Genomic DNA, 22659 nt, shown 5'->3' with positions numbered 1-22659 from the left:
TTGCCCACCCCTTCCCCATTCTCCTGCTATAAGTGATGTTTCTACTCCCCCCCCTCCAGCCCCCTCCCCCCACAGGGCAAATTAAAAGAGACCTTTAAGTGATCTAGTACAGAGGGAGGAGAATGTGGTGCCTTTTGCTCTTACTCGGTTTTTTTTACGTTATTATTATACTGTCTGTGTACACATAAAGATAATCTAATAACTAAATGGTTCTTTAAACAGACTTTTTAAGGGTGGCCTCCTTTCTCCCATCCCCCGTGGGGGCTGCCCTTCTCACCTTATAGCTAACTCTTCAAACCCACAGCTCTCCCCAAGAGCCTTAAACCCCACCCCGCCCCAAATAGTGGTGGGGAGCCTCCTGCTTCTCTGGCTGATGGGACTCTGTCCCTGGGATGCCTCCCACCCACCCACCAAGAGGGTCCTGGAGATTTGCTCAAGGCCACCGGATTCATTCATGGCCACTGAGTTGGGGGGATTCCCTCTTCGCCCTTTGCAACCCACTGAATGCTGAGTTTCTGTATATTTTGGCCCAGTCCTGGGGCTACGTATCTGCTGGATTATTTTAATAATTGTTCATATCTTGTTTCATCATGGACAACTTATTTCACCATGTTGTAATGTATCCTTTGTCATATTTGCCAACAGAATGTCCATAGAAAGTGTAATACGGAGGATAAAATAATAATAGAAAAGTTTTAATATTTCTATTATAACTTTTTAAATTAAATAATGTCAGTGAAACCAAGACGTTCCCTATTTCAGTGGAGAAATTGGAGCTGGTAACCTAGTTTGTTAAGGGCATTGAAGTAGACACATTGCTCTGTCCTTCGCCTCGTCCTTTTTCCCTTGGCGACGTCCAGGCAGCGTTTCTTATATTAAAGGATTGCAGAGTGGAACAAAAGCAAAGGGCTGACCAATTTTAATACTAAGACCTCAAGAACGGCAGCAATTTCCCAGGATATCAGCAGGGACGGAGCAGAGGTGGAATTCAGCAGGTTCTGACCAGTTCTGGAGAACCGGGAGCGGAAGTTTTGAGGAGTTTGGAGAGCCCGTAAATACCACCTCTGGCTGGCCCCGCCCCCATCTGTTCTCTGCCTCCCGAATCTCAGCTGATGGGGAGGAAACGGGGATTTTGCAGTATCCTTCCCCTGCCACGCCCACCAAGCCACGCCCACCAAGCCATGCCCACCAAGCCACGCCCACCAAGCCACGCCCACAGAACCGGTAGTAAAAAGTTTGGAATCCCAGCACTGAGATGGAGGCCTTTACAAAGCCATTCCCGTACTCCGTGCTCAGCCTGACAGGCGTTTGGTCAAAGCCCCCACAGCCTGGACCAACAGGACCAACTCTGACTCCAGGAAGGGATGAGGGAAAGTCCCCGTCAAGGGAGCCGGGTGGATTTTGGCCAGAGGAGAACCGCGCCTGTTGGCGTCCTGGGTCGTTGCCTTCAGCCGTGGCCGCCGGGGGCTTTTCCCGCTGCTACTTGGCAGAGAAACAGTAGACGCCATACTTCTTCCGGAGCTTGCTGGGGAAGCCGAAGTTGCGGACGCCGGGGTCTGGAAGCCCCCCGCAGTGCGGGCGGGGAGCAGTGATGGGGAAGCGCACGCTGCCGTCCTCCAGCCAGCCCCCATTGCAGCGGTCTAGCTGGGAGAATCTCCAGGCTGCGTAGAGCTGCCCAACCTTGGCCACCGTGGCTCCGTCATTGTGGCAGGATTGCAGGCCCTCTTTAAAGCTAAAGTGGCCCCTGATGAAATAGACACGGCCTGGGAGAGAGCGGGGGGGGGGGCGAGAGTGGGGGGGAGAGAGAGGGTGGCTACGTGAGAGCCAGAGTTGGGAAGAAGCTTCACAGCCCAAATCAGAACGGAGGGCGGTTAGCAGTAATGGGGGTGCGTTCCCACAAAAAAAAAACCAAGAGTTGAAGAAGCTACAGGGCCCAGATTCCCCAGCGCAGCTGCTGTCAGCCAAAGCTTTGCACTCCCCCCAATGGACCCTTCCCACCTGGCAAGAGGACCAGAGGAGAGGGAGGGGCAAGAGGGGGGGGGCTTGGGTTTATTCTGGGTGGGGTCGCTTTTAGCAATCTGATCTTGGGCGATGCTCCATCAGGCAGGGCAGCCCTTCCCCATTCATGAGGGCCCACAAGCTGGAGGTCTTCCTGGAGAGCAGCTGGCAGCCCTGCCCAGGAAGCCATTGAGCAGCTTCATCTGGTACCTCAGGCGGCCCTTTGGACAATGGCAGCCTGGTCACCCTGCAGTTTGGCTACTGCTCTACGTAGGGCTTCCCTTGAGGGCCACCTGGAAGCTTCACCCAGTCCAGACTGAAGTGGCGTGGAGGGCCTGCCTCACTGTGCCCATTAGCTTCATGAGCTGCACCAGGGGCAAGTCTGGAAGTTGCCAAATGGGTTTGGCCCATCCATGCCACAGCCCTCCTTCCAAGGGGAGGCCCGAGAAACTGGCGCCTTCTGGGTCCCTTCCAGAATGGGGGAAAAGAAGCTGCCCCCAATCTGGGCCTCACTGGTGGGGTCCCTCGGCCAGTTTCCACCTACCTTGCCCGCTCGAAGTGAAGCAGAAGGCGTCAAAGCGATCTTTCAGCTTGTCCTTGGGCCCGTAGGTTCGCACCCCGGGCCGAAGCAGAAGGCCTCCACAGGGCTTCCGGGAGTTGCGGATGGGGTAGTGCACACTTCCCTCCATGACCCAGCCGGCATTGCACCAGTCCAGCCCTTCCGTCCACGCTAGGAGAGGAGCAGAGAGGGGGAGGCCTTGGCTCCTGCCGCCCTGGGGGGCCCCGGAAGACCCTTGGGAGGCCACCAGGGATTTGCTTTTAATTAGCCATTAGGGCCGCAGGAGCCACAGAGAGACAGGAAGTTTAGCAAGAAACTGAAAGGGTGTGGAGGGATTATATAAGCCCCCCCAATTTTATTTGCCATCCTGGGGTGAACAAGCACAACCTCCCACCCTGCTCTCTGGAGAAGTAAAGAAGGAGTTGGTCCAAAGATCTCCCCCACCATTAAGAAGCACATAAGCGTTCTTTACCTTCTGCCCCAAGCACCTCTCTTCTGCTGACGTGACCTTTTCCCAAGCCTGTCCATCCAGGTCCCTCCCTTCCTCCTCCCCCTCCCCACTTCCAGGACCGTAGTTGACCATGAGCACAAGAGGCCACAGTGTCCATGTACTGAAGAAAGGGGAGGGGAGGGGAGGAGCTGGATGGAATCCTTAAGCTCAACCAATGCAAACACACACACCCCCCACCCAGCTGCCCTTCATTCCTGAGAATTGCAGGGCATAGAAAGGAGGATGGCAACCCAAATAACTGGAATGCCTGGTGGGGGGGGGCGTTCATTGCCTGAGTGATCTTGATGACCAGAGCTTGGGCTCCAGTTGGGTGGTGTTTGGTATGGAGAAGAAGCCCACAGAGAGAGACCACGTAGCTGCCACAGCTGAAGGGTAGAACATGGGGCAAGATCCATGGGGAGGATGAGGCTGCCTGGGTGGAAGCCATAAGTAAAGAGACTGGGCCTCAGGAGGCATTTCCTCCTAGGAGGACCTGCTCCCCCGGGGCCTCAGGAAGCAGGGGGCTCTCCGCGGCTTCCGTGTTTGAGAGGCTGGGGGCTCATCTGATGGGGGTGCCATAAGTGGTACTTTTCAGTAGTGGGCAGGAGGCTGGATTACATGATCTCCAGGGATCCTTACAACCCTTATTTGCTGTGCTAATAATTCACTGAATTATGAAATTACGATGGGAGGGTTACAAGCGCACTTATCTTTGGTTCGGAAACTTGGCCAATTATTTCTCACTGCCTCATCACCTCCCAGGTGACGACGCAGTGAGGAAACAGATGTTCCAGTTGCGTCACCTTTGAGCTTTGCCTTGGAAGGGCTTTTGGGGAGGGGGAGCGATGGACTGATTATGCGCCATCAGGTTGGTGTTGACTTTCAGCCCCCACATAGATAGATTTTCGCTGTGAGTGGGAACAAAAGGACCTCTCGAGTCTCCCATCATTTCCTGCGCACGGCCCAAACTGCTTACCTTGGTAAAGCTGCTGGTAGGTGGCCAGCCGGGCATCTTGTTCTTGGCAAGCTTTCTGGGCCCCAAAGTAGTTGAACTGATAGCGCCCCTGGCTGGTTTGGTAGGGGAAGACGACCCCTGGAGGAAAAGGGGCAAGACCTTGAGAGGCCAGCAGGGGGCAGCGGACAGAGGCTGGGCAGCCCGTGCAGATACACTCCCCATCCTCACCACAAAAGGCCAGGGCTGCCCCAGTTAAGGGTCTGCAGCTTGTCTGCTTTGCACCCCCAGCGACCGAGAACCTTGGCCTCTGGGAGAGAAGCCCCTCCCACAAAGCAGGATGACAGTCCCCCTTTCGACAGTCCCACCGTTCAGAGGAGGCGGAGGAGGCTGTGCCACGGACGGTCGCCCTGCTCAAGGGACGGGAGATGCGGCACAATGGGCTCCCTCTGCCGAAAGGCTCCTTCTATCTGCTTCCCTGGGTGGATGGGACGCAGTTGGGGTGGGGGGCCCTGTGCCTTCCCTGGGAGCCCCTCCTACCTTCTAGGTGCAAGACAAGGGAGACACTTTCGTCCTCCAGGCCATTGACAAGCTGGCAGCGATAGCGGCCCTCGTCCTCCAAGGTCAGGTTGGAGATGGTCAGCGATGCGTCATAGCGGTGGCTGCGTTTCAGGTGAGAACGGCTGCCCAGCGGGCCGTAGGTTTTGTGATGGACCCCATTGCTGATGAGGATGGCAACTTCCAGGTACTCTGTTGGCTCCACCTTGCTCCACCTGATCTTGTAGTTTTGGGGCACGACCCACAGGATGCAAGGCAGGGTGACCGAAGCTCCCCGCCGGGCCTGCACTATCTTGTTTGTGGGCTCCAGCAAGTACTGCAAGGGGGCAGGAGTTGCTGTGGGGGGAACAGAGATGCTCATGCAGCCATAAGGCCAACAGCAAGGAGGGGAAGCTCCCTTGGGCTGCAGATTCATCCATCTAATTAAGTTTGCCCTGGCAGGGAAGAGGGCACGGACATTGGCATCTGCAACAAGCCACTGGGCGGCCCTGAGGAAACGGCCTGGGCACCAGTACAAGCCGGGAACAAGAAGGGGGACGAGGGGCTTCCGGGGAGGAGGGGCCCCGGCCACATTGCAAGCAGGGGTGAGCGTTCTGGGGCAGGCACCACCGGGGGCAGCTGGGCCAAGGAGGGGCATTCATGGCATACCTGGCTGAGTCCCACTCGGCCTCTGGTAGATGGCAGGGACTCCGGGAGCAGAAGACAGGCACAGGGAGACCAGGAGCAGCAACAGAGGCATCCCTTGAGCAGCAGCTGGTGCCTGGTGTGACTGCAAAAGGAGAGAGGTGCCCCGTCACCCCAGCGCCCACTGAAGCCCAGCAGCACCTCACCGACACCCAGCGGGAAAAGGCCAAACTGTCTCAGCCGCCCCAGACTGGCTCAGAGCAGGACGGCCTTCCTGGACCCTCCAAGCAAGAGAGGCTTCCCGGTGCCAGAGAGTCGAAGGGGGGAGCTGCAAAACAGACACGTTTCTCCCTCCCCCATTTCCCACGTACAGAAAACCAGCATGAGAAACGATGGGGAAAGATGGGGAAAGATGGGACTCCCTTTGATGGATGCCTTCTGGACACCCCCCTCCCCCCCCAGGGATGACTCTGTTAGGGCCGGCAAAACCCAACTCCAACTCCTGCTGCCATCAGGTGGGTCTTGGGCCCTTGGCACCCTCAGCAATAGGGAAGCTTAGGTTAGGTTAGGTTTATTGGTTTTGTATGCCGCCCACTCCCGAAGGACTCCGGGCGGCTCACAATGAACAGGGGAGGGAATAAATAAGACAATACAAACAATTTTAAAACCCACAACAGTCACAATTAAAACGGGGCTGGGTGCTTTAACAGCCCCCAGCCTGCCGGAACAGCCAGGACTTGGTAGCTTTACGGAAGGCCGGGAGGGTAGTAAGGGTCCAGATCTCCACGGGGAGCTCGTTCCAGAGGGCTGGAGCAGCAACAGAGAAGGCCCTCCCCCGGGGGGGTCGCCAGCCGGCATTGGCTGGCAGATGGAACCCGGAGAAGGCCAAGCCTGTGCGATCGAATTGGTCTTTGGGAGGTAATCGGCAGGAGGCGGTCTCTCAGGTACCCAGGTCCGATGCCATGTAGGGCTTTAAAAGTAACGACTAGCACCTTGAAGCGTGTCCGGAGACCGATGGGCAGCCAGTGCAGCTCGCGGAGGATAGGTGTAACGTGGGTGTACCTGGGTGCACCCACAATCGCTCGTGTGGCTGCATTCTGGACTAGCTGAAGTCTTTGAACACTCTTCAAGGGCAGCCCCATGTAGAGCGCATTACAGACCTGAAGAGGCAGCCAGGCTCAAGGGTTGAGTTGCCGCTGCCAACTCAGGGGGCAAATGATGACTGGAGGGCCTATTTTGTTCCATACAGAGAACGAAAGCGGCGGGGGGGGGGGGGCTTATCCAGCCGTGTGCAGCAATAGCCGAAAAAGCTAAATACAGTCCTGGGTTGTATAAACAGAGGCATAGAATCAAGATCATGCGAAGCATAATTAATGCCGCTTTATAAAACCCTGGAATCCTGCATCCAGTTTCAGTCACCAGACTACAAAAAAGAGGTTGAGACTTTGGAAGAAGTTCAGAGAAGAGCAGCCAAGAGGATCAAAGGCCTGGGGACTAAAGCATAGGAAGATCAGCTACAGGGTTTGGGTCTGGCTGGTCTAAAGAAAAGAAGAATTAAGGAAGACATGATAGCAGCCTTCCAGGACTTGAGGGGCCGCCCCAAAGAAGAGGAGGAGGGGGTCAAGCTGTTCTCCAAAGCAGCAGAAGGCAAGACAAGAAATAATGGATGGAAACTAATCCAAGAGAGAAGCAACCTGGAATTAAGGAGAAACCTCCTAACGGTGAGGACAATTAACCAGTGGAACAGAAGTTGCCCTCAGAAATCGTGGGTGCTTAAAAACTGGGCAGCCGTTTGTCTGAAGTCCCCTGTCATAGATCTTCATCTACCCTGAAAGTGGAGCTTCTGAATAGGTTCTGGGCCTTTGAAGAATGAAAATCAAGAAGAACTAAGCTCGGTCAGTCATGCCCAACCACCCGTTTCTTGCCAGAACGCCAGCAAAAGACGATGGACGGCCCTGTGTTTGAATCTCTGCAGGCCGTTTTCATTCCATGCTGCCACCCCCTTCTAGTTTGGCCAGCGTCCTTCTTCGCCTGCAGAGGACCAGCAGGGCTTTTGGGGTGCATGGGAGAAGACTGAAGATGAGGGGGAAATGGGAGCCAGGGGCTTCGAGGCAGGGATTCACCTCTACCTACGCCCAAATATTTGCTGAAGTCTTCTCAGGTTGACCCTGTTTGTTTTCGGCTCCCCTCCCCTGATCTTCCCTTGGAAACAAAAGAAAAAAGGCTGAATAAATTCTGGACACTTTTGCTTTGTTAATTACTAACTCAAACTATTTTTACAACTGATTTGCTGAGCAATGATGGGTCTTTGATAAGACCTGGGAGGAGGAGCGCTTGGTTTCTAGTCTTTACTTAAGGCTGTTAATTTTAAGGTTTCCCATTTAAGCTTTTATGCCTTTGTCAGCCAACCAGAATCATTTCGGATAACGAGCTGGGTAGCATATAAAAGTAACAAACGAATCAATAAGAGCTGTACCTGGTGCAGCAGTTCATCTGCAAATCCCCAATCAAAACTGGTCACCTTAAAGTGACCCACCGGTCATTCTTCCTCTGAATCCAGCCTCAGGGATCTGCCCAAATCCTGGTGCAGGAAGAGAGATCTGCCGGTGCCTCTGAGGAAGGACCACAGGCCACATCAGGACCGACTGGAGCTCAGAGCCCGAGAGGAGCAGCAGGGTCCCCTCGTCCTTCTGGGAAATGGCATCCTCCTTCTCTCGCTCGCCTTGCCACCCTCTGCGTCTCTCTCTCTGGGTCGCCACTTGCACCCCCAGCACCAGGGCTTTGTTCCAAGGACACACGAAAACAAAGGAGGGGAAACAGCTGCCCATTGTTTGGCCTGGCAAACAGGGCAACACCCAGCAAACAAGCCTGCCTTTATGGAAGAACAATCCAGACAAACGGTCAACACCCTCCTAGTGCTGGGTTGGGGACCTGCAAGACCAAAGACCAAAGTGCAGGGATGCTGAAAGCCCCAGAGAGTTTCCCATAATGCACCAGCTTCAGCCACTTGCAGCTTCCAACCACAGAAGCGATTTTCCTTGAGCCTCAGCATTCGGGCACCTGATGTCAACAAACCTGGCACCTCTCTGTTGCCCGGGCCGACTCGTGTCCATCGTTTGAGTGGGAGTTTAAAAACCTGCCTTTTGGCCCTTCTCCCGCTCTCCCATTCAAAACCCCCTGGGAGGTCTCTCTCTCCTCTGTCTTCCCTTCTGCAACCCAAGCAGGCCCCCGCCCCCCTGGAGCCCCCTCCCAAGCCTCGCCCTCCATTATTTTTGTGCTCCTGGGAGGGGTCTCCTCACGCCAGCTTCTCCCTGCTCCTTGTAACGTGTGGTGCTCAAAATGATGCACAACTCCAAGGTGATTTGAATCCCTGGAATCCAGTGGAAGGTTCCTCTAAAGTGGACCCAACTCATCTCTTGGTGCAGCCAGGACTTCTGGCCTTTCTAAAATCTTCCTGTTCCGGTAGCCAATTGCCAGGAGTTGCAATCGGTGAGTGAGAAAGCGGAGAACATTTGTTTCTCAGAGCTCAAGAAAGCTTCTATAATATTCCTGCATCTTTGCATGTATTTTAAGCATATATTTTAGCAATCTTTTCATTTTTTTTCGACACAGTTTTTTAAAATGCTGTTCTTCCACAAGCACAAATACAGACAAATCCCCAACTCCATTTAACATTCACTGAATGGAAAATACTTCTGTGTGATCGTCAAGAGGAGCTGAGAGGCGGAAGAGGCGATTGCGAGGAAGAGGCGTGGTGGGAAGGCAGTGCTCCTCCCAAGCATCTGGGACTCAGCAACAGGTTGCTTCCCTGTGGAGGGAGCTGCCTCCCTCCACCTGACCCTCCTAGTCCACTCCTCTGCCTCCTTGGCCAGATGACAGAGAAGTAGGGGACCATCTAATCTGATTGCAGCCAAAGTCTATCTTAAGGTTTCTAGTGGTTGGCCACAAAGATGCTCCTGGGTAACATATGGCTGATCCACACAACCAGGCAGCCCTAGTCGAAATACAGGGGCAGTTGGAGATGCAACTGTCTACGGGGATATCCTTGGAGGGGTAGAATGAGGGAGCCGCAGCCGGGCAACAATCAGCATCCACAGACGAATGGGTGTGGGGAGCATCTCAGAAGCATCACACACACAGACACACACACACACGCACACAAGCACACAAGCACACACACACACAGTTCCTGGGAAGTAAAAGCAAGTGAGGAAGAGAAGCTTTCACACTTGCAAGATTCAGTTTCTGTATTTTAACCATCCAGTAGAATTCACAGTTTGGTTCCTTGTCTGTCGAAGGGCTGACAGTGGCCATCAGGAGAAAGAGGGGTGGTGAAATGCTGCCCATCCAACTCAGGCCTCCAAATGCTCCTTCAGACCAGGCTGAATCTTCTGTGGCTGGACTCCAGCAGGAGATGTAGCAAAATTCCTGGGCCACCTTCCCTGCTCCAGATAGGAAAAAGCCATAGGGCCATATGCAAGGGCATATATTGAGTTAGGGTCCCTTGCAAAGGGGGCAAGGGAGGAAGGATGCCACTCCCCGTGCCACCCCCTCTACGTGGGGCCAGGAGAATTGGGCCATTGTTGCAGAGTCCTGGCTGTGTGTGACGATGCACCAAGGCCCAGGACGCTTTGTTCCCTCCAGCACGAACAAACCGTTGCTTGTGTGAGAGTCCATCATCTGTGGCTGCGCAGCTGATGAGTTCCTGCTCTGCAAAAGGCAGCCTCATGGTCTCCATAGTGACTGGCACACGATGGATCAGAAACCGCCTCCCTTTCCTGCTCACTTCGGCCCAGGGTTGCCCAGAGGCTTATACCTGGCTTAAAGGTGGCTTATTGCCCTGGACGTTCAGCTCGTGCCAGCCCACTTCTTTAAGGCTCGCTCCCTTCCCACTGGATCTTGCGCAGTGAAAGCCTCGCAGCTTAGGATCATTGAAAGACGCACCAGGGGGTCCGAAGAAGCCGGCCCTTCCCCATCGTGGGGATTGTGGGACAGTCACACTCTTGGCAACATGTCACAGCCGGCAAAGGCACCAGGCTGGCAGAAAGAAGGCCCTGCCCTCGTGCCCGCTTCCTGCAAAGGCCCTGGAGGGACTTCCTTGGAGTCTCGTTTTTTTGCAAGGCTGGTCCAGGGAGCCGCCCTGAGTCTCTTGCGAGTGGGCGGTATATACAAACCCAATAAATGATGAGAGCAGCTCTTCCTTTTCACAATACCTTGCTTGGATGTCCCCTTCCCAAGTTCTTAAACAGCGTTTGGCCAATGGAGCCCACTTAATGAGAAGCCGTCGTTAAACGGATACAGGGGTTACCACTCAGTTGAAAGCCTCCCGTTTTTCCTCTTCTGCCTGGACAAACTGGCTTGATAGAGTAGAAAAGGAAGCCCATCTGGGGAGTCCATGCTGAGCTGGTCTCCGGCTGTATTGAAAACCCTGAATCTGAGGAAAGAAGAATTTCAACTTTACAGACTTTTTCTAAATAGAATTTAAGGTGCATAATTGTGATCACAGTAAACACAGATGGAATTTCCCCCCATACACTCCTACATATCTCTGTGTCCATCACGTGTGCCTTTCTTAGTTCCGTACAACTCTCTGGCCAGGGAGCTTTAGGCTGCTCCAACTAAGGAAGCCTTTTAAATGGTTTCAATCTCAGCGATATTTAAAAAGAGGTTACACGGGAGGTTAAACGGGAGGGAAAGGAATCCGTGCCAGGTCCGAGAAGCAGAACAAACAGTTTCCTCTGGTGCCTTTGGGACTCTGCAAATACTTCATTTGGAAGCGGTTTTGTCCGCCTTTCCTCCATTGAGAAAAGGAGATCCCTGGACTTTGGGGGCGACTCCTCTGCAGTTCCCTCCCCCCTTCTGGTGAGGAGGAGGCAGAGCAATCCTCCTGGAAAGTGAAGGGAGCGACTGCAACTCAAAAGTTGGAGAGCCCCCGTCTTTCTGCTGGGGTTGTTGGGGCTCATTCTGGTTTTCATCCCTGTTGAAATAGGGCTGGTTTCTTAAAAGATACCTGGATATTTTGTACTTATTGACTGCTTTGACTGAAGAGCTAACACAATGAAGTTGGACCTTCTTACCCTGAGAAACTCTGGCTCAAAACTCTGAGAGGGGCCGGGGAGAGCCGCAAAGATGGCGGCTATGCAAACATGTAACAACCACTTCAGGGCTTAAAGGGTGAACAAAGCCTCCTTTAATCTGCAGGAAGGGCAGAAGGATTAAGCCAACATGGATGTGGTGCAATTATCAGTAAAGGGCCCTTGGCATCCCCCGCGAAGGTGGACCCTGGCCTGGACTCCCAAGAATGCAGAGAGATCCCTCGGCCTCCTCTGTCAGATTCCCCCCCCCCCCATCGCTACCTGGCATTTCACCTGAGTGGGGGGGGGACTTTCTGCCCCCTCCCTTGGCTTCTTCCCTGAAGTCCGTCCATTGGGAGCCGCTTAGCCCTGCCGGGCTCTGCCCAGGGCCCAGTGGCTGGAACTCAGGAAAGGTACTGAGCCCTCCGGCACCCGGGCAGAGCATCCTAGGAGCAGAGCCCACCACAAGGAGGGACTGCAAGACCTTGAAACGACCAGATGGGGAACGAAGATAAACAGACCCCAGCGGCAGACTTAATGATTAACTGAGCAATGAGCTTCTTCTACTTGGGTGCCCTCTGCTTTCCAATCTAGGGCAAAAGGCGGCATCTGCTCACTAGGGGAGCAAGGGTCAGTGGTGAGGGGGCTGAGGGGGGGCCAGTGTCCCCAGGGCCCTCTGCCACGTGCAGGGGCCACCCACAGCATCTGACCAGCTCAGCGAAGCGGGGGGGGGGGGCTGCTGGGGGTGTGAAGGAGCCCCACATGTTGCGGTCAGAGCCAAACCTTGGCTGCCTCCGGCTGCTTTTGCCCCCTCTGAGGACGGGGGGGGGGCTCCTCGGCTGACACGGTTAGCCTGGCACTGCTGGAGATTGGCAGAGCCTCGATGGAGCCTTCCCACCGGGCAGCCTGGGTGAAAACTGAGGTCGTGGTGTGGGGACCAGGGACCCCACTAATGTCAGAAACTGAGGCCTGGTGGCTGTTCTGTGGAGGGGGGGGCAGCGCAGGAAGATATTTTTTTTTCCAGATTTCGTTTATTTGTATGCCGCCCTTCTCTGGGAGGGACTCAGGGCGGCGAACAACTCAAAGGGGGGAAAGGGAACATAGAACACAATACACGTGATTAAAATAAACCACACAGCCACACAGGTCGAGAGGGGAGGGGAACTCATCAACCCCAGGCCTCATCAAAGGGAAGCCTTGGCGGTTGTTTTCTCTCAAGGTGGGGCTGGTTTCTGGGCTTCTCCCTTGGCAGCACCTGCCCTGCCCCTCCCTGGCCAAACACCCGGGGCCACCGAGAGAGGGATGCCAGGGTGAGCAATTGGCACCCTCCAGAGGGTCTCCTGGTCCTTTGTCTCTGCAAGGGGAGAACCTTCCTTGGGTCCAAAGAGGGACCTTCAGGACCACTTGGGTCCAAAGAGGGGGTCCCCCAATCGCGCGGCTGGGGTGCCAAGGCCAAACCTGCTTCCTTTGCCTCTTTGGAGGCAGAAGGTGCCCAAGCCAGCTTTCCCTCACCTGGCCGGGACGCCCCTCCCGCTCCCTGCCCACCCCACACTCCCCCCCGCTGGCCCCGCCTCAGAGCAGGTGGCTCCCGGCCAGGGTGAGCAGAGAGCAAACAGCCTCCTCCCCTCTTCCTCCTCCTCCTCCAAAGGACGCCCAGGGGAAAAGAGGGCACTCGGCGGCTGCCCTTCCTGGCGCACTCCCACCCGGCTCTCCTCTCTCCCACCATGTCGGGCCACCCCACCAACCTGAGGGTGAAGCTGCCCCTGCTCTGCGCTCTCCTGCAGCTGGCCACGGTTCTCCTGTTCGCCTTCTTCGTCCAGTACGACAGCCACACCAGCCCTCGGCTGTGGCACGAGGATGTGCAGTTGCACAGCAAAGGCCCCCTGGACCACGAATTCTACCCACGCTACCCAAGTGAGTATCTCCTGCTCTCCTGCCTGGGATGAGCCAGGACCCCAAACGCTCCCCACTTACACACCTCTCGCTTCAGTTTGGTTCCTGTAGGGGGGAGGAAGTGAAAGCTTTGGGAATCCTCTGGGGATCCCTTCTGATTCACAGGGGAAAGCAGCGCTTGTGATCAACTCTTCCCCTGCCCCAGGCAACTGGGGAAGCTGCCATCGCCTCAAGATGCCTTCTGAATGGTGTTTTTGAGTGCAGAACCTAGTTAAGTCCCAGCTTCATAGGGATGGGCTACTGGGGGTTCACAGGGGTTCGGAAGAACCTCTAGCTAAGATTCTGTGCAGTTTGGAGAAGCCCCCAAATCCCACCCACGGCTGGCCCCGCCCTGCCCCACCACCCCTCCCCTCCCAGGAGTTCCCACATGGCCCATTTTGGACGCAGGTAAGTGCAGGGCATGTGCAGAGGCTCGGGGGTGTGTGAAAAATGGGCCTCCCAGAGGTTCGGGAAGACCAGGGGGCCTCCGGAGGCCATTTTCGCCCTCCCAGAGGCTCAAGGAAAGCCTCCGGATCCCAGGGAGAGCAAAAAGGCCCCCCACCCCCCCGCCATGCCACGGCCACCCAGCAGGGAACCTGGCAGAGAACCCCTTGCTAAAGATGTTGACATCCAGCCCTGCTTCATGGAGGAAGCCTTTGGTTTCCTCCACATGGCTTCCACACCTTCTCAGTCCCACCTGCTGGTCTCCACCCATCACTTGCTTAACTTTGGGGGGGGGGGGCTGACTATCCAGCAAACCAGTTTGTGGATGTATTTATGCATTCTTAAAAAGACAGCTAAATCTTGATTCGGTTGTAAAGGCCCTGCAGGAAGGAACGGCTGAGACAACGAAGCTGCCTTGGGATCCTTGGCATTAGCAAGCAACAAGATTCCCAGAGTCAGGCCAACTGCGCCCTCTTTTATTTTAGCAATAGCAATAGCAGTAGACTTATATACCGCTTCATAGGCCTTTCAGCCCTCTCTAAGCGGTTTACAGAGAGTCAGCATATTGCCCCCAACAATCTGGGTCCTCATTTTACCCACCTCAGAAGGATGGAAGGCTGAGTCAACCCTGAGCCGGTGAGATTTGAACCGCTGAACTGCTGATCTAGCAGTAGCCTGCAGTGCTGCATTTAACCACTGCGCCACCTTGGCTCTTTGATCAGGCCACGATTACACTCACAAAATGGGCGGCTGAGGAGCTGATCCCCCCCCCACAACACAGCTACCACCTTTGCCTTTTTTGGCAGAAGTGGGCAAACGGTCACAAGGGTCCCAGAGCTTGTGGTCCCAGCCCGGCACACCTGGGCCAGTCTTGGGTCCAGCTGGATCCGTTCTTCCTAGCTGGGAATCCAGCTGGTCCTACCCAGCCCCTCCCAGAGGGACACAAGGCTCTTTTCTCCTCCCAGTCGGTCCCTGGGGCCCCAGGTGCCCCAGTAGGCCAGATGGCCCTCTTGGGTCCAGCTTCCGCCGTCCCTCCGCCCGTCCAGTGGGAGGTTTTCCTTCTCCTGATGGGCAGCGAGAGCCGGAGAGAGGCTGCTCCTTCCCCACGCTGAGCTCGCCAGAACATCCTGCACACATTTAGCCCCCCCCCCCTCTGCAGAAAGGCCAGCTGGTCTCGTGGGGAAAAGACCCAGGGACTGATTCCCTGGTGTTTAAGCAAAACAGTGGTTTGACAGCTAGTTTGGGAAGCAGGAAAAGGATTCTCCTCCTCCTCCTCCTCCTCCACTTCCTTCTTCCCATTGCTCTGTTCTTCATGCTTGATGCCCGTTTCTTGCTGAGGACCCACTTGAGCCACCCGGCCTTCTGCAATCATCAGCACTTTTCTTTTCGCTCCGCAGCTGCTGCCCTCTGCACCGGCATCTCCCCTGAATTGTCTTCCGGGACCCCCCCCCCCCCCAGCTCTTCCCCTGGGAGGCAGCCAGGCCCTGAGCAGCAGAGACGCAAGGGGTGAGGGGGCAGCCGGGTTTCTTCATCTTGGCAACTTCAAGATCTGTGGACTTTGGCTCCAGAATTCTCCAGCCAGTCGTGTTGCCTGCGGAGTTCTGGGAGCTAAAGTCCCCACAGCTCCAGGTCCACAAGTCTGAGAAACGCTGCTGTGCAAACCTAAAGGAAACCTCGTTTCTTTCAGACCAGGGATTGCTTGGCCTCAGCCGTTGCCACTTCCTGAATGCATTGGGAGTTCTGAATTCGGGCTGCACGTAAGCCGGGCTTAGGGTTCAACCTAGGAGGAGCCGCCCCGCCCCATAACTGCCACCGCCCACTCCAGCAACAGCAGCCCTGAGAGACGGGGCTGTGCTCAGCCGGCCAAGAGCAGCTGCACCACAACCTGCTGAGCCGTTAACGGACTCTGCCGTGCAGGTGATACACACACACTCACTCTTATCGGCCCGACCGAATGAGGCCACTTTGGGGACCCAATTATGCAGCTGCCGCCGCCGTCTCAGCCTTGGAGCCCCCGGCTGAAGAGGCAAAGCTGAGCAGGGGATTAGCTGGAAGTCAGGGAGACGTTTGGCTTGTCAGGCGGGTGCTGGCATCCCCTCAGAGCCCGGGATCCTCCTTCTCCTCCCCTGCTGACCCGGCCCTTCCCCTCCTGCAGGCTTCCAAGACGTCCACGTCATGGTCTTCCTTGGCTTCGGCTTCCTGATGACCTTCCTGAGACGCTACAGCTTCGGTGGGGTGGCTTTCAATTTCCTGATAGCCGCCTTTGCCCTCCAGTGGTCTGTCCTCATCCAGGGATTTTTCCACACCTTTCACAACGGCAAAATCCACGTGGGCATAGAAAGGTGAGCAAGCAAGGCTTGGCCTCCTTGAGCCCCCAAAAGGGGTGACCTGAGCTTAAGCAGAGGCAGCAGAAGGACAGGAAGATGGAGCTGAGTGGGAGCCCATCCCTGGGCGGCCAACTCAGCCTCCGAATCCCGCCCCCATTCCTTGTTGAAGACCTGGAGTCCCCCTCCTCCGGACACAGACTGGCCGTCAGAGTATCTGAAGGGGGTGGTTAAGAAACATCAAGTGTGCCACTAAAGCTCCCCGTCTGAATTTTTCTGGCCACCCTGCAGACACCAAGGCAATCATGGTGGGGCACTAGGAACCAAGGTCAAAAACCAAGAGGCCTGGGGAGGGGTGCAGTCTGCAGCTAAAGAAGGGGCTCTCTGAAACCTCCAGCTGATGGTGGATGGTAACTCAGAGGTTGGATTCAAAGCTCTTTTGCTCTGCCCATCGGCTGCCATCTGGATCTCAGAGCTGCCCCCGACTGGACTTTGAGAGGGGCTTCAGCCAGGAGTAGGGAGGTGGGGAGGGGTCCTGTGCATCTCTTGCCCGGTGCAAGGCAAAGCTGCAGCCCCAGATTCTCCTGCCATGTCCTCCTGCTCCTCCCCACAGGACCCAAAGCCGGCACAGCCAACCCTGGCCACCTCTGGCTTCAGCCGGTCCTATCGTTGCCTTTGTCTCCAGCTCAGCCTGGGCAGCCTTGAGCCACCGTTTGCACAGCAAGGCGGCCTTTTCTCCTGCAGGGAGGGAGGCTTTGAGGGTGGGGTGGGGGCAGGAAGGGTGGGGGAGCCACTCCCTCTCCACCCGCAACCTCCCCATTTCAAGCATTGTAAGTGCAGGCTCTTTGGAAATCCTTATGAATGGGGGAGAAATCTCCCGCTAGCCCTTTCTCTCCCCCCCCCTCACTTCTGTCTTCTTGCCAGCATGATCAACGCGGACTTCTGTGCGGGCTCCGTCCTCATCTCCTTTGGGGCTCTGCTGGGTAAGACCAGCCCCGTCCAGTTGCTGCTGATGGCCGGGCTGGAAGTCACCCTCTTTGGCATCAACGAGTATGTCCTGCTCAGCCTCCTTCAGGTGAGTTGCTCCCTGTGGGGGGCTGATCCCTCCTCCCTTGGGACGGGATGGGCACAGGGCAAGAGACGGTTATCCAAAGTCAATCCGTTCAAACCACCATTAAGCCTACATTATGGAATAGGCCAGGCAGGGGAAGCCCAGAACGACGCAGGAAGTTCTGAAAGCCGTAAATAGCCATAAATGGACAGCATCTTGCTGGGCAAAAGCACCTCCTGCGTAATTCTCTGCGAAGAATTAAGGACGGCCTCTCTGCGCCCAGGAACGATTCAAGGGTGACGATGTTGCTCTTTGCAACTCAGCCCCAGATCCCATCACAGTTAGCTACATAAAGTGCAACACTCCTGATTCCCACCCGCACTGAGTGCAATGCCATCCTTTTGAGGGGGGGGGTGGGGGGCTAATAGTTGTATGAACCCATTCCTAGTTTCACGATTGGCAGAGCTTTGGCTTCCTGTCCTTGACTTCTGACAACGATCCTCAGCCCCAAAGAACGTCTCCCTCCCTCCCCCCACCCCCACCCCACCCATGTTACCCAGCTGCAGGGGGTCTCTTGGTACCCCTGCGTCTTGCGACCTACTGAGTCTTCGCTCTGGCCCCCATTTCCCTGAGCCTGGGGCCAGGGCAGCCTCCTTCCAAGGATGGGGCAGACTCGTCTTCATCCCTGGTGCTCCTTCAGTAGGTCTCCCTGGGCCCTCTGAGCCTGGAGCCCTTGGCTCAAGAGGCTTGGTCGGCTCTGTGGCTTTTGGTTTCTGAGCTGGTTTATTTCTACCAGGGGGACAGGTGCTGCACCGGGAGCCGCTGCTGTGAGATGGGTAGCTCCATAAATAGTTGAAATAAATAAATGAATCAACACGAATAGAGAATTGTGGGAATAAAGATTGGTTACAATCCTGGGAGGTGCCTTGAAGGAGGTAGAAGGTTTTAAAAAGTTGTTGGTGCTGAAAACTACGCTGGTTGGCCCAGCGCTGTCGAAGCCGCCCCCCCTGCAGTGTTTCCCCCATCTGGCTCAGGTGAAGGACGCCGGGGGCTCCATGACCATCCATGCTTTCGGGGCCTACTTCGGGCTGATGGTGTCCCGCGTTCTTTTCCGGCCCCACCTAGACAAGAGCCGGCAGCGGGAAGGCTCCACCTACCACTCGGACCTCTTTGCTATGATTGGTGAGGCTGCCAAAGGGGCGCTGGGCTTTGCACCTCTAGGAGAGGAGGAGCTGGATCCGGAGAGGCTCCGGTGGAGGGAGCTGAGCAGGTCTCTCCTTTATGGTTCTGGTGGAAGCTTTGCTTAGAATCCCCTTCAACCTCACTCGGGGTCTGTGTACGCCACGACAAATACGGGTGATCGTTAGCAATTGTCCAACACGTTGTCCAAGGAGGGAGGCCTTAGGGCTGCCCACGACCGTCCCTGCCCATCCCTTTATTAGCCTGTGAGCCACTCTTGGGAACCGGAGGAGAGGGAAGGCCTGCTTTGCTCCTTCTGAAAGAAACCCTGCCCCCCCCCCTGTCCCTGGCAGGCACCCTCTTCCTGTGGGTCTTCTGGCCCAGCTTCAACTCGGCTGTGACCGCCCACGGGGATGACCAGCAACGGACGGTGATGAACACCTACTTCTCCCTGGCGTCCAGCACCTTGGCCACCTTCGCCATCTCTGCCCTGGTGAACCGCGGAGGCCAGCTGGACATGGTGAGGCGGCCCTTGTCCCCAGGCAGTTCCAGAGAGGGAGGGTCTGATTTGTACCCCCAGATGTTGGGGGGCAGGACTGCAAAATCACCTGCTTTGCCAGCGTCTGCAACGGCTCCTCTGCTTTAAAAGCCGTGGGGGGGGGGTCTCTTCCATTACACTAATTGATGTTTTCTGTGGGTCACTCAAAGGAGCCACTGCAGGGGTCCTAGGCCAGGTTTGCGGCAGGCCCAGGGTGGCTCCTGAGCCCCTCCAAATGTTGCCTCCAAATCACAATTCAGGCAGGGGGCCATTAACTACCGGGAGCATCTCTATTATTTTATTCCACCTCTTTTATTCCTCCTACCAAGGGTAGCCATGTCCACTGCCTGGAATACGTATGCAGTAATCCTGTCTCCTACTTTCCCCTTTTATTATGTTTAATACTGTATTTGATTATTAACTGAATGGAATTTAATTTTAAGTGTAATGTATGCCAAATGAAATTGGAATTCCTCCCCCCAATTCCTCCTGGGTCATTTTCTTCTCTCTGCCCCCTCCCTCCCTCCCTCCCTCCCCAGGTTCACATCCAGAATGCCGCCCTGGCTGGCGGAGTGATCGTTGGCACTTCGGCCGAGATGGTGCTGACTCCCTTTGGGGCCCTGATCGCCGGGTGCGTGGCCGGCCTGGTGGCCACCCTCGGCTTCAGGTTCCTCACGGTAGGCCCAGCGCCCGACCCGAGCTTTGCCAAAGCCCCTTGGTGTCTCCTGCAGGAGAGGATTCGGCAGCAGAGCCCAGGAGGGGAGGTGGGCACGGTGCCAGCCAGGAGAGAAGGAGGTCCGGTTCTCAGGCTTCCTACCTTCTTTCCCTCTCTTGCCCAGCCCATCCTGGCTGCCAGGCTGAAGATCCAGGATACTTGCGGAATACACAACCTGCATGGGATGCCCGGCTTGCTCGGTGCCCTCCTTGGCGCCCTGGTGGCCGCTCTAGCAACCCCAGATGCCTATGGAGAGGGGTGAGTGCCACCAGGGTGTGGGGGGGGAGGCAGAGGGTTAGGACTGGGAGGGACGCTGCTTCCCACTCTGGCTCTCCTCCCAAAAGAAGCTTTGCCCAGGCGGTTGGGATCTGCCAGGCTGTGCTGGCTCACGGGGGCCGTCTTCCTCCTGCAGAATGGCCGACGTCTTCCCCCTCGTGGCCGCTGGGCACAGGACCCCCACCAGACAGAGCCTCTTCCAGCTGCTGGGCCTGCTGGTCTCCCTGGGCATGGCCACGGTCGGTGGCAGCCTGGTGGGTGAGTGGGGATGGGGGAGGCAAGCAATCCCGCAGCTCTTTCCACTACTTTCCACACACAGACGGACGTTTTCTCGCTCGGGGGTCTCATACAGCCTCGGAAGGGGGTGGGATGCAGCCCCAGACCTGAAGGGGCTTGAGAAACAGCCCTGACGTTTTTATTCATTTATGAAATGTCTACGCCACCCATCTCACTGTCATCCGGGCAGCTTACAACATCATAAAAACAAGAATATAAGAACCATAAACCCCACAACATTAACAAAAATTGGGTAAAGTAGGAAGCAATCCCTGAATGGGATGGAGGTGGGGGTCCGCTAACCATGGGCCACTCCCTTGGGGGCCAAAACCAGAGGCCGGTTTGAAGGCAATTTTGGGAGACCAAGAGGGTGGGGTGCATTGAGCGGCCTGATGTTCCAAAAGACAGAAAAGGTTCTTCTTATGGAGCCCCCAGCCAGGTTCTTGGACTGACAAGGTCTGTGGGCATGAAGGGTGGGCCAATCCCATTCTGAAGTGGGACTTCCAGGAAAGCCCCCTCCCCTCCCGCTGCAATGCGGATCCCCTGCTCTTCTGACTGCTCTCTTCTTTTAGGGGCCATCCTGAAGATGCGAAGCCTTGCGATGCCCCCAGACGCTCTCTGCTTCGAGGATCAAATCTATTGGGAGGTATTTGAAGGCTTCCTCGGGGTCAAACCGGCTGCCCTTTAAGCCACATCAGTGTATTCCCCTGACCCCCCCCCCGGGGTGGGTGGGTGGGAGCTGATTGTTTTATAGCCTGCCTTTCCTCTGGGACCTCAGTGGAAGGGACCCCCCCCAATCCCACCCTAAGAAGCTTAGCTTTAGCACCAGCTATCCCAGAATGTCGCACAGGGGCTTGGTTCCTGCCATATGCTAAGCTAGAACGAGACGGGGAGAATTGTGACCCTGCTGATAGTCCGAGCTCGTTGCAGGAACAGGATGTGAAGAAGCTTTGCTTGTGCCTCTTCTTTTGTAAACCTCAATTTGGGTGCAAACAGAGCCACACGATTCAGGTTAGTAGGGAAAGGGGAAATGGTGGACGTGCAGAATAGCCACGATGGGAGACCTTTGGTCCTCTGAGGCCGTGGGCCACGTTGGGTCAGTGTGGCCTGGAAAGGCCAGCTCTGCCTCCGGAGGGCCAAAGACACACTGGTTCTGGTTCCGGCAACCTTTCCTTTGGGAAGGACCAAAAGCTGGAATCCAAAGACCGTGGATGCTTGCAGGCGGCCTGGAGGAGAGAGAAAACGGGGGGGGGGGACAGGGGGCCCCTTTTATCATCCCTCTCCTTTTGGCCTCACATAGGTGCCCGAGGAACATCGTGATGGCTTCCAGGTCATGGAAGCTCTCAGCACGGAGGAGGCAGACAAAGCCACCCATGCCTGACGTCACCCCCATCACCACCAACAGAAAGAGAAAGCAGTGAGTCCAAGAGATCCGTGTGTTGCCTGGAAGAAAGCCCGGAGGAGCAGCTCCTTCCAGGACTGGAGTCCCCCTGGAAGACGGTTGCACAAATTCAGAAGCACCGACTTCCATGGGATCGTTTCATGGGGTCCATCAGCTACTAAAAAGTCTCCCAAGGCCAACAGCAGCCAATGTTCTTTTTAAAGCAAGCGGGTTTTCTCTTTCACAGCCACCCTTCCATCTACAGAATCCTATTTGCTTTTCAACATAAATTCCATCATGCACATACAGCCAAATACAGGTAGTCCTCAAGTTGCCACCACAATTGAGCCCAACGTTTATGTTGCTAAGTGAAACATTTGTTAAGTGAGTTTTGCCCCATTTTACAACTTTTCTTAGCACGGTTATTAAGTGAATCATTGAATTTGTTAAGTTAGTAACACAGTTGTTAAGTGAATCTGGCTTCCCCATTGGCTTTGCTTGTCAGAAGGTCGCAAAAGGGGTCACGTGACCTTAGGATACTACAACCGTCATAAATAGGAACCAGTTGCCAAGCTCCTGAATTTTGGTCACGTGACCCTGGGGAAGCTGCAATGGCTGTGTGAAAAAGGTCCATAAGTCACATTTTTCAGTGCCTTTGTAACTTTGAATGGTCACTAAATGAACTGTTGTAAGTCAAGGACTCCCTGTAACTGAGAGTGTGCAACAAGCAGCAACCTAGTAAAAGATGTGAATAATAAGGCAATCAATAGCAACAGCAATATAGCAATAGCCATAGTTAGACTTATATACCGCTTCAAGGGGCTTTCAGCCCTCTCTAAGCGGTTTACAGAGTCAGCATATATTTCCCCCACAGTCTGGGTCCTCATTTCACCCACCTCGGAAGGATGGAAGGCTGAGTCAACCTTTGAGCCGGTGAGATTTGAACAGCCGAACTGCAGTCAGCTGAAGTGGCCTGCAGTGCTGCACCCTAACCACTGCGCCACCTTGGCCCTTATCAAGCCCGACTCTGAGCTTTTCTGAACGTTTCAGTCAAGAAGTGGTTGTCCAGCTCTGCTGGCCCCATGAAAGCACTTTCACCCATTCTTTTCTTTACCTCCGGTTCTGTGGGCGTGGCTTGGTGGGCGTGGCTCAGTGGGCGTGGCAGGGGAAGGATTCTGCAAAACCCCCATTCTCTTCCCACTCTGGGCCCGGCCAGAGGTTGCACTGGCCGTTTATCCGAACTACTCCAAATTCCCGCTCCTGCTTCTCCAGAACCCCCCGCTGGCTT

At 55.5% G+C, this 22659-nt stretch overlaps 2 protein-coding genes across 2 annotated transcripts; one reads left to right on the top strand and one right to left on the bottom strand.

Annotated features, from left to right (window-relative positions):
- Positions 1–707: 707 nt before the first annotated feature.
- On the bottom strand, positions 708–5323 carry HAPLN2 (hyaluronan and proteoglycan link protein 2). Its single transcript, XM_087702933.1, has 5 exons — positions 5206–5323; positions 4540–4893; positions 4024–4140; positions 2543–2728; positions 708–1763 (listed from the first exon to the last, which is right to left on the bottom strand). The coding sequence occupies exons 1-5, from the start codon at positions 5294–5296 to the stop codon at positions 1480–1482; spliced, it is 1032 nt and encodes a 343-aa protein (XP_087559059.1). The 5' UTR covers positions 5297–5323; the 3' UTR covers positions 708–1479.
- Positions 5324–12887: 7564 nt separating this feature from the next.
- On the top strand, positions 12888–22134 carry RHBG (Rh family B glycoprotein). The gene is made up of 10 exons (XM_087702948.1): positions 12888–13169; positions 15787–15973; positions 16880–17030; positions 18041–18188; positions 18539–18705; positions 19263–19400; positions 19563–19696; positions 19851–19972; positions 20563–20636; positions 21291–22134. Exons 1-10 carry the CDS (start codon positions 12980–12982, stop codon positions 21369–21371), a joined length of 1392 nt encoding a protein of 463 aa, XP_087559074.1. The 5' UTR covers positions 12888–12979; the 3' UTR covers positions 21372–22134.
- Positions 22135–22659: the final 525 nt, after the last annotated feature.

This window comes from Thamnophis sirtalis, unplaced genomic scaffold, assembly GCF_051295495.1.
Source record: "Thamnophis sirtalis isolate CommonGarterSnake01/CBP01778 unplaced genomic scaffold, rThaSir2_p1.2 scaffold_18, whole genome shotgun sequence".
Taxonomy (NCBI): domain Eukaryota; kingdom Metazoa; phylum Chordata; class Lepidosauria; order Squamata; family Natricidae; genus Thamnophis; species Thamnophis sirtalis.
This window is presented reverse-complemented; position numbering and strand designations above follow the sequence as displayed.